Here is a 12,189-nt window from a genome sequence, read left to right on the forward strand (position 1 = left end):
AGTCCAAATGGGATAGCCCCATAGTGGAGAACATCGCCACATCATTGCTGGAGGCAGCTTCCAGGAAGGACAAAGCGCGTCTTCTAGCTGTGTAAGCGCCCCATGCCGGGGACTTCCTGTTGGCAGTCCCTAATTCCGCCTTGGGCACCCACCTGGACCATCGGACCCTAAGTAAGGGTGTTGCTCTGCGCCTTGCCGCCTCTATCTCCACCGAGCACCGGTGTATTTTCGGCCATGCACGGGCAGACCAATACGGCAGCCATGGTCTCATCTGTCGTAAGACACAGGGAAAGATTGCCAGACATGAAGCAGTCAATGACATCATCAAGAGAAGTTTGGCTTCAGCTGGGTGCCCAGCACAAAGGGAACCTCAGTTGTGCAGGCCTGACAACAGCCAAAAACGCCCAGATGGAGTCACGCTGCAGCCGTGGAGGGAAGGTAAACAGGTCATGTGAGACTACACGTGTGCTTCTACATTGGCTGATACCTATCTACCTTACAGCGCAGCTGAGGGAGGCGGGGTGGCCACCTTCAGGGAGACCCAGAAAACTAACAAGTACAGGGACCTAGAACGTTGTTACAGGTTCGTGACAATAGGCTCGGAGACTCAGGCGCCTGGGGTAAATGTGCACTTACGTTCCTGAAGGAGCTGGGCGAGGAACTCATTGGGAAGACTAAAGACCCAAGAGTGGCTAGTTTTATGTTCCAGTGCCTCAGTGTCGCTGTTCAGAGGGAAAATGCATGCTGTATCTTGGGTACGCACCCGACCTCCGAGGAGCTGGACGAGGTCTTCGAACACTGATTGGTATATTGTTATATTGTTATATAAGTGTGTGTTTTCTGTAAACTGTAGCATTGCAATAAAATCAAATAAAAAAAAAGTAATAGGGGTGGTAGGAGAGGAAAAGATTATAGTATTCAGTGAGAATCCACAAGGTCTTCTCTGAACACTATTTATTTTCTTCTTCGAGGATGTGGGTCCCTTTAATTAAACCAGTGGTGGTACCCCTATATATATATATATATATATTTATATATATATATATATATATATATATATATATATATATATATATATATATATATATATATATATATATATATATATATATATATATATATATATATATATATATATATATGTGTGTGTGTGTGTATATATATATATATGACTGAAACCTCACCCCAGAAGTGACTCGAACCCATACTGCCAGGAGCAACGCAACTAGTATCTACAGGACGCCTTAATCCGCTTGACCATCACGACCAGACATAAGGAAGTGATAGCCGAAGCTATTTGAACCACTTCATTTGAAGTGGTTCAAATACCTCTTCAAATGGTTATTGCACCCATGCCCGCCTCTTACAGCCCGCCCACACCCGCAAAAAGCGCCCTTCCGGGGCGGCGCCTGGCGCCCAAAAGCACTCCTCCGGGGCGGCCGCGGCACGAAAGCTTTCCCCCCGCCGCGCTAATGTTAAGGAAATATATAATAAAGAGCCATTACCCTCTGAAATGCAGGTATTCATGACTGCCAACAAGGAGAAGAACAGAAGCAGCAGGAGCAGGGCGGTGCCCAGTTTAGATTATTTAATTAACATTCATTTCAAGGTGGCCGAACTTCCTTACCTTAAGTCTTTAATTCAACTGTTCAGAGACCATCCTGATATTGTCTGGGACTCGAGGGGAAATTTATTAAGCCCCGTACAGAATTTAAATATTTTGGATATAATAAAAAAAATTGGGGCATTCTAAGGCTCAATTAAAAAAAAGTGAGTTGTCAGATGTTCGATCATTATTGAAATACGTCAAAATGGAGCCGACTTTTTTACGCAATTAGTGCGCGAGGCATCAGCCGGAATGGGGTACTGTTGTGGACGGGCCAGTTTGGGAGGCCTATTAAACGCCTATAGAAGTTATATATCAAATTAGTTACTGAAAAATTATCATGGAGGAAACATCGCATTTGGCCGCTGTGGAAGAAAAGACCAGATTATTATTATTGAAGAGACTCGTTACCACAGAAAGTTATCACTCTTATGTGAGTCATAAGTGTAGTGTAATTTCGGCTCTGTGGAAAGCCTATGATCGATACATGATGAGCCCACCAACAGAACGATTTTCTAATTCCTTTGACGAGGGCAGTCAAAAATATGCTTCTTATTCTCAAGAAGAAATTCTGGCTGAAATTCGAAGAGTGGAACAATTAACCTTGCAGTCGTTGCATCTTGCGACTTCCCGGATGACGTTGTGAAGAGACCTGCCCCATTCCCAACGAATCATATGGACTCGGATCCGAATGAGTGTCGCTTCCCTGGTACTGCTGCACTCATCTCGACGTTTGGCGCTGGCCCCCCGATTGAGAGTAATCTCATTGCCAGGGAACAAATGGCTCGCAGTAGTGACAGACATTACACTGAGAGTCTCGCCCTGGACACAGCACAGAATTGCAGATTCAGGCTAAAGGCCAGCCTAACTACTCTGGGGAGGCTGGTGGTGAATTCCGAGGACTATAATCGAATCGTCCTACAGTACGGAATTGGGTCAACTCGTGACTCAATGATAACTGGATGTCAACTTTCGGGGAGATGATGGCGAATTTGCAGAGGGCGCTCAGGAGTCGCAACTGCGACCTCGTCATCGTGCGTGCAGCAGTCGCTGGGGGAAGTGGACCGGCTGTGCCTATTCCCAGCAAAGATCCTTCCAGCCCGGACATCTCAAGCACGTTTTCCTTCGACGACGGAACCATCGCAGGAGAAGATCCATCAGAGACTTCGCCATTAGAAAAACAACTCAAACCTCCCTCTGCCAAAAACACTAACAACAAATGCAAAATTCAAGAGGAGTCTTCAGAGGACACCGACCTATTCATCATAACTCCCCTTATCAAGAAGCGCAAATAGTTATATATGTACTAATGTATATGTGTGTTTATATATATATATATATATATATATATATATATATATATATATATATATATATATATATATATATATATATAAATATATATATATATATATATATATATATATATATATATATATATATATATATATATATATATATATATAAATATATATATATATATTATTAAATATGACCGAAAAAGTAAGATTAATAATTCTATCACAAATTTTCTCGATCTTTCGTACATTTCTTCTTACTGTTGGTGGTAATTCAAAAATCAATTCTCCAAAATTCATTTTTATTTGTAGTCTAACGCGACACTTGAGCGCGTTTCGTAAAACTTATTACATTTTCAAAGACTTTAGTTTACACATACACAACTGAATAGAACTTACACATCTCCGATTTGTTTATATCTACATTTGAGAGAGGTGGATGGGGTGAGGTGGTATTAATAGGGTATTAAATTCATCAACACAAGACAGAACACGAAACAATGGGTATTGAATGTAAGTGATTGTAGAAAGCCTATTGGTCCATATTTCTTGATGCTTCTATATTGGAGCGGAGTCTTGAGGTGGGTAGAATATAGTTGTGCATTAATTGGCTGTTGATTGCTGGTGTTGACTTTTCAATGTGTAGTGCCTCGCAAACGTCAAGCCGCCTGCTATCGCTGTATCTATCGATGATTTCTGTGTTGTTTACTAGGATTTCTCTGGCGATGGTTTGGTTGTGGGAAGAGATTATACGTTCCTTAATGGAGCCCTGTTGCTTATGCATCGTTAAACGCCTAGAAAGAGATGTTGTCTTGCCTATATACTGGTTTTTTTGGAGCTTACAGTCCCCAAGAGGGCATTTGAAGGCATAGACGACGTTGGTCTCTTTTAAAGCGTTCTGCTTTGTGTCTGGAGAGTTTCTCATGAGTAAGCTGGCCGTTTTTCTGGTTTTATAGTAAATCGTCAGTTGTATCCTCTGATTTTTGTCTGTAGGGATAACGTTTCTATTAACAATATCTTTCAGGACCCTTTCCTCCGTTTTATGAGCTGTGGAAAAGAAGTTCCTGTAAAATAGTCTAATAGGGGGTATAGGTGTTGTGTTAGTTGTCTCTTCAGAGGTTGCATGGCGTTTCACTTTCCTTCTTATGATGTCTTCGACGAAACCATTGGAGAAGCTGTTGTTGATTAGGACCTGCCTTATCCTACAGAGTTCTTTGTCGACTTGCTTCCATTCTGAGCTGTGGCTGAGAGCACGGTCGACATATGCGTTAACAACACTCCTCTTGTACCTGTCTGGGCAGTCACTGTTGGCATTTAGGCACATTCCTATGTTCGTTTCCTTAGTGTAGACTGCAGTGTGGAAACCTCCGCTCTTTTCCATGACTGTTACATCTAGAAAGGGCAGCTTCCCATCCTTTTCCATCTCGTAAGTGAAACGCAGCACGGAACTCTGCTCAAATGCCTCCTTCAGCTCCTGCAGATGTCTGACATCAGGTACCTGTGTAAAAATGTCGTCAACATACCTGCAGTATATGGCCGGTTTCAAGTTCATGTCGACTAAGACTTTTTGCTCGATGGTACCCATGTAGAAGTTTGCAAACAGGACACCTAGGAGAGAACCCATGGCGACCCCATCTACTTGCTTATACATGTACCCATCCGGGCTCAAGAAGGGTGCCTCTTTAGTACAAGCTTGGAGTAGTTTCCTTAGAATATTTTCTGGTATGTCAAGAGGAGTACAGGCTGGATCACGATACACTCTGTCGGCTATCATCCCGATTGTCTCGTCCACAGGTGCGTTGGTAAACAGTGATTCTACGTCCAACGAGGCTCTTATCCCTGTGGCCCTTGTGCCCCGCAGTAAGTCAACAAATTCCTTTGGAGACTTCAGGCTGAAGACGCAAGGGACATAAGGAGTCAGCAGGCCGTTGAGTCGCTTCGCCAGTCTGTACGTGGGTGTGGGTATCTGACTAATGATTGGCCGAAGTGGGTTTCCAGGCTTGTGTGTCTTGACATTTCCATACACATATCCAGGTTTATATTCCCCAATAATCTTTGGCAGGTGGAGTCCGGATTTCTTGGCGTTCACAGTTGGACGTAGAATTCACTGTTTACCAACGTACCTGTGGACGAGACAATCGGGATGATAGCCGACAGAGTGTATCGTGATCCAGCCTGTACTCCTCTTGACATACCAGAAAATATTCTAAGGAAACTACTCCAAGCTTGTACTAAAGAGGCTCCCTTCTTGAGCCCGGATGGGTACATGTATAAGCAAGTAGATGGGGTCGCCATGGGTTCTCTCCTAGGTGTCCTGTTTGCAAACTTCTACATGGGTACCATCGAGCAAAAAGTCTTAGTCGACATGAACTTGAAACCGGCCATATACTGCAGGTATGTTGACGACATTTTTACACAGGTACCTGATGTCAGACATCTGCAGGAGCTGAAGGAGGCATTTGAGCAGAGTTCCGTGCTGCGTTTCACTTACGAGATGGAAAAGGATGGGAAGCTGCCCTTTCTAGATGTAACAGTCATGGAAAAGAGCGGAGGTTTCCACACTGCAGTCTACACTAAGGAAACGAACATAGGAATGTGCCTAAATGCCAACAGCGACTGCCCAGACAGGTACAAGAGGAGTGTTGTTAACGCATATGTCGACCGTGCTCTCAGCCACAGCTCAGAATGGAAGCAAGTCGACAAAGAACTCTGTAGGGTATGGCAGGTCCTAATCAACAACGGCTTCTCCAATGGTTTCGTCGAAGACATCATAAGAAGGAAAGTGAAACGCCATGCAACCTCTGAAGAGACAACTAACACAACACCTATACCCCCCTATTAGACTATTTTACAGGAACTTCTTTTCCACAGCTCATAAAATGGAGGAAAGGGTCCTGAAAGATATTGTTAATAGAAACGTTATCCCTACAGACAAAAATCAGAGGATACAACTGACTATTTACTATAAAACCAGAAAAACGGCCAGCTTACTCATGAGAAACTCTCCAGACACAAAGCAGAACGCTTTAAAAGAGACCAACATCGTCAATGCCTTCAAATGCCCTCTTGGGGACTGTAAGCTCCAAAAAACCCAGTATATAGGCAAGACAACAACATCTCTTTCAAGGCGTTTAATGATGCATAAGCAACAGGGCTCCATTAAGGAACATATAATCTCTTCCCACAACCAAACCATCGCCAGAGAAATCCTAGTAAACAACACAGAAATCATCGATAGATACAGCGATAGCAGGGGGCTTGACGTTTGCGAGGCACTACACATTAAAAAGTCAACACCAGCAATCAACAGCCAATTAATGCACAACTATATTCTACCCACCTCAAGACTCCGCTCCAATATAGAAGCATTAAGAAATTTTTAATACCACCTCACCCCATCCACCTCACTCAAATGTAGATATAAACAAATCGGAGATGTGTAAGTTCTATTCAGTTGTGTATGTGTAAACTAAAGTCTTTGAAAATGTAATAAGTTTTACGAAACGCGCTCAAGTGTCGCGTCAGACTAGAAATAAAAATGAATTTTGGAGAATTGATTTTCGAATTACCACCAACAGTGAAAAGAAATGTACGAAAGATCGAGAAAATTCGTGTTAGACTTATTAATCTTACTTTTTCGGTCATATTTAATAATATATGTCTACAGGAAAGACTGCTACCAAAATATACAAATATATATATATATATATATATATATATATATATATATATATATATATATATATATATATGTCGTACCTAGTAGCCAGAACGCACTTCTCAGCCTACTATGCAAGGCCCGATTTGCCTAATAAGCCACGTTTTCATGAAATAATTGTTTTTCGACTACCTAACCTACCTAACCTAACCTAACCTAACTTTTTGGGCTACCTAACCTTACCTAACCTATAAAGATAGGTTAGGTTAGGTTTGGTAGGGTTGGTTAGGTTCGGTCATATATCTACGTTAATTTTAACTCCAATAAAATAAAACTGAACTCATACATAATGAAATGGGTAGCTTAATCATTTCATAAGAAGAAAATTAGAGAAAATATATTAATTCAGGAAAACTTGGCTTATTAGGCAAATCCGGCCTTGCATAGTAGGCTGAGAAGTGCGTTCTGGCTACTAGGTACGACATATATATATATATATATATATATATATATATATATATATATATATATATATATATATATATATATATATATATATATATATGTATATATATATATATATATATATATATATATATATATATATATATATATATATATATATATATATATATATATATATATTGGTAGCAGTCTTTCTTGTTAACATATGTTATTAAATATGACCGAAAACGTAAGATTAATAAATCTAACACGAATTTTCTCAATATTTCTTATGATTCTTTTCACTGTCGATGGTAATTGAAAAATCAATTCTCCAAAATTCATTTTTATTTCTAGTCTGACGCGACACTTGAACGCGTTTCGTAATAACTTATTACATTTTCAAAGAGTTTAGTTTACACACACACAACTATAACCTGCAAACACTAAACAGAGTTTTACTATGCTATCATAGAAACAGCTTTTATCTGAAAACGTTATCTGAAGAGTTCTCAGAAGTTGAAATATTGACAAGTGAGAACGCAATTTCATCAGCGAGGGGAGAGGAATGCACTGCCAGCTATTTTGAATTTCCTGCGCCATCCTGGAAAATCATCATCCAAACCACCCCACCATCATCGCCCAAGCCGACAGCATCAAGCCTTGTGAGTGTTTCCAGCTACTGCAATTATCGTCGGTCATCGTCGCAAATATCAACTGATCATCGTGTGGTTTGTACAGTTATTAGGGAATAATTGGCGGACTTAAACTATTTGACTCGCCACCTCGCCTCCTCTCACCATCACCACAGCCGCCCCTGCCACACCACTCTTCTGAGAACTCTTGTCTACACTCCTGCTTAGCAAATCGTGCTCCTTCGCCTTCATCGACGCAATATCGTCGTCTCAGCATTTATCGTCGTGCTCCCAACATCATTTTCAGTGTGGGGTCTCACCAGAGCTTCGCCCCACGAAGGCCGCAAGCAGCGCTGCCTGCCGCACCAATTGTAAACAAACCGTGCATGTGCGTCTTTACACGCATTGGCGCCGCTTTTCGTTGTGGCCTCGGTTAGATTGCAAGTCCTGCAGCCCTGAGTTAAGTAATTAATAGCTAAAACTTTGTGTGCCATAATTTAAACAGGTTTTACGTAAATATATCCACAACATCATATGTATTGACCATTCAGTGATTTGTTAAATATTGGAGCTGGTTACATACTCAACTCCCTTCGTTTCCCTGAGTAATTTCATCATTTCCTGCTTCTCACAATAATTTCATTGTGCATTACTTGTGTTACTAGAGTGTTATTAGTAAATTCAAAGTCCAGAGAAGTAAGAAATCATTGTTTTAGTAGCAGTTAAGGATTTGCACAATATAATTTTTTTTTAATTCTTCCAGATATTAATTTGAAATTTATTCTCTCAACATTTCACATTATAATTTTGCCATAGCAATTTATACATTTACCTGTGTCCAGTTTGTTGTGCTAAGCCATATTTCTTGCATTACCACTTGTTGTGTTGTATTATTTTTCATCAAACTTGCAATTCCACTTCCCAGTTTTATAATTTAATTTGCAGTACTCAGCCTGGTTTAATTAACTTATATACTTCTAATTCCAGTCATTTTCATATCAGATTGCTACTTTCATTTTCAATTTTGCTTGTTTTAAATTATTGCCAAAGTGCTTAGTCCAATTTAATTTTTTTCTGCCATTTCCTTACTTTAGTCAAGCTTGGTATTTTTTTCGAGTGTTTATTTTTGTGTATTCTATTTCTGAGGCCTGGTGTACTTAATTATAATCAGCGTTAAAACATTACTTCAATGGCAGTGACAATGCCTACCTCTGTTGCAACTTCTTCTGACTCAACTGGAGCAATTGCTCGTACTACTGTCCAGAGGTCAGTTCAGGAAAGGGTTATTCCACTTTTTGCTGGTGAATCCCGCTTGTTAGAGTCCTGGTTTAGCAAGGTTGAGGCCAAACCCAAGGCCCACTTTTCTGAGCCTACTGATGCCGAATATTTGGCAATTGCTCGGTCAGCTGTTGACAAAACCAAAGATGATGCACGTTTTGTTGTAGACAAGAAAGCCATTGTTAGCCTCCAGTCTTTGTCTGAATTTAAGGATTTCTTTCACTGGCACTTTGTTAACAAAGGAAACCTCGACTCATACAGGTTAGTCAATAAAATTGACAATACCACCATGCAACCTGATGAATCGTTTAATGCGTTTACTAGCCGTCTCGATCAGTATTTTTATGCCTTAGAGACTGCTATGATTAGTTCCTCATTGGTGGATAAAGACTAAATGCTGACCCCCGAGGCCATGGCCAAAATGATAGCATTTGGGATTTTAATTAATTTTGCTCAAGAGCAACTAATCCGATCATCGAGCAACAAAATTTTGGAGATAAACATGAATTCGGTGAAGTGTTTGAAGTTATCAACAATGCTGCCGATATACTAGCTCCACGAAGTGCTCAACTGTTGCCATCCTCTGACACTGTGAATGTCGTAACAAGCCCTCAGCATCCTCTCACAAACTCTCAAAACTCTTGGTCACAGAACCGCACCCATGGTCATAGCCCGCAGCCCAATTCTTCTCCTCATAAATTGCCTAGATGCAATAGCTCATAACCATCCACTCTCCCTCATGTTGGCATTGTGGTAAGACTAATCACCTCGCAAGGGACTATTGGTCTGCTCCTAGATCATCACCCCCTTGACAATTCTCTCGGTCCCCTCGTCAATCTAATAATTCTATGCTCCTATATTGCAAATATCATAAACAAGTTGGTTTCCACACTGCAGATAGTAGAGCTAGGCAGAGGACATCTCCACCTGTAACTCCCATGGTCAATCTTGGCGAGGCGCACAGCGTCCGAGACATTATCATACCTCGGGTAATTACAACTCCCAGTCCAGCCATAATACAGCATCCAATTATAACACTCGATCACAGAATGCTGGAGTTCAGAATGTTCACTCCATGTCGTCGGGAAACCGCCAAAGCCATCCGCCAACCAATTCAAGTTAGCCAGACCTAGTGCACTCCCTGTGAACTCAGTAGCTACCTAAATAGATTTGGACACTTGACAGAAGAGGAACTGACTATCGATCGTTTGTAGATGTTGATAAAACCGCAGTGAATTTGACCCAGACGAGACGCAGACTTCCTAGGCAACATAAATGACAAGTAGTATCTTGTCCAGTCTCAAGTGATGGCCCCCTTGTCTCAGCCATCGTACATAGTAGAATTTTAAAAGTCTTTCTTGACTCTGGTGCAAAAATTAATATTGTCAAGCCCTCAGCTCTTAGGGATATTACAAGTAAGCACCCTACTCCAGTAAGAAAGTCACCCATACCTTTTCTAAGTGGTGTTTCAGGAAACACAGTAAAAGTTCAGGGAAAATTGACCTCCCACTCAAGTTAGATGACATCACACTGTCTGTAACATGCTTAGTTGTTGACTATATCCATTTTTCTGGTGACATTCTTCTAGGTTTGTACACCATGATTGATGAGAATATCGCATTGTTTCCCCATCGTTGAAATATTAGTATCAAAGACCACACCATACCCTTGTGTAGCATGTATCGACAGGGCCATGAGTTCAATCCCTCTGAGGGATTTTATACGTTCCTATCATGTCCCCCCTCTCCCTTCTTCTTTCTAGTGTCGTAAGGCACAATTCCCTCAGGCGCTCCTCATACCCCATCCCTTCTCAGAACGCTTCTGAGAACGTCGACCTAGAGTAGTGGCTGATGGTAGGACCCCGGACTGGCACAATATGATTAAATATTGATGCGTGGGTGGCGGTGGCGGCTTGCAGCGGGCGGCGGCTGGCGGTGGCGGCTTGCAGCGGGCGGCGGCTGGCGGTGGCGGCTTGCAGCAGGAGGCGGCTGGCGGCTGGAAACATGTGATGATATGGGTACTTGAGCAAATCCACAAGGGCCATGACGAGGATTCGGACAAATCCACGGCCAAGGAGAATACACAGTTGATCACTTCAGTAGTTTATTGAAGGAAGGTAACAGTGTATAGTTATGGCCTGCAGAGGTCCTACAAACTCTGGTCGTGAGAGAATACTGACTTGCCACCAAAACGGCTAGTACCAGCTCTCTGTAGAGAATGACGCCAGAGGATTCGAACAAATCCACAAGGGCTGTGGAACAAATCCACGGCCCGTGTGGATTTGTTCATTTGATGCATCACGCTATTGTGATTTCTGTGATTTCTGGTTCCCACAGCTGCTACCAGTATTCGTTAACTTTTTGTATGTATGGTTCTTGCTGGATAGAGGAGAATATACAGTTGATCACTTCAGCAGTTTATTGAAGGAAGGTAACAGTGTATAGTTATGGCATGCCACCTACTCTGGACGTGAGAGAATACTGACTTGCCACCAGAACGGCTAGTACCACCTCTCTGTAGATAATGACGTCGGAGGCTTACTTGATTGTGATTGGCTACATCCCAACCGTCATACAATTTGAGTACTAACAATAATGTTCTTTATTGGTGTGTTAAACAGAGCCTCATAATGTTCTTTAGTGCCGTGTTAATAATAGCCTCATAATATTCTTTATTGGTATGTTAAACATAGCATCATAATGTTCTTTATTGGTGTGTTAATCATACCCTCATAATGTTCTGCATTGGTGTGTCAAACATAGCCTCATAATGTTCTTTATGGTGTGTTAAATATAACCTCATAATGTTCTTTATTGGTGTGTTATACATAGCCTCATAATGTTCTTTATTGGTGTGTTAAACAGAGCCTCATAATATTCTTCATTGGTGTGTTAAACATAGCCTCATAATGTTCTTTATTGGTGTGTTAAACAGAGCCTCATAATGTTCTTCATTGGTGTGTTAAACATAGCCTCATAATGTCCTTTATTGGTGTGTTAAACAGAGCCTCATAATGTTCTTTATTGGTGTGTTAAACAGAGCCTCATAATGTTCTTCATTGGTGTGTTAAACATAGCCTCATAATGCATTTTCAGGATTTTACTAATTTGTGTTATTATGAGAGCCTTCTCCTGTGAGTATAGGTTCAAAACTAGTGGAGATTTCTACCTCTACTTCTATTTAGTTTATTGCATCCTATGTTTTTTACCCTGTTCTATTCCCACATTTGGGACATCTTTTATCTCAGGTCATATGTAAATATATATCATA

The 12,189-nt window shown here is 41.2% G+C and overlaps 1 protein-coding gene across 1 annotated transcript in view; it reads left to right on the top strand.

The window, feature by feature from the left end:
• The first annotated feature begins 8,842 nt into the window (after positions 1-8,842).
• Positions 8,843-12,189, top strand: part of LOC138366476 (serine/threonine-protein phosphatase 6 regulatory ankyrin repeat subunit A-like) — a 208,575-nt gene continuing 205,228 nt past the window's right edge. Inside the window, exons 1-4 of the mRNA XM_069327532.1 lie at positions 8,843-9,180; positions 9,378-9,583; positions 9,817-10,037; positions 11,256-11,349. Of these exons, the coding sequence (XP_069183633.1) occupies positions 8,843-9,180; positions 9,378-9,583; positions 9,817-10,037; positions 11,256-11,349 (859 nt within the window). The remainder of the gene's footprint in view (positions 9,181-9,377; positions 9,584-9,816; positions 10,038-11,255; positions 11,350-12,189) is intronic.

This window comes from Procambarus clarkii, chromosome 19, assembly GCF_040958095.1.
Source record: "Procambarus clarkii isolate CNS0578487 chromosome 19, FALCON_Pclarkii_2.0, whole genome shotgun sequence".
Classification (NCBI taxonomy): Eukaryota; Metazoa; Arthropoda; class Malacostraca; order Decapoda; family Cambaridae; genus Procambarus; species Procambarus clarkii.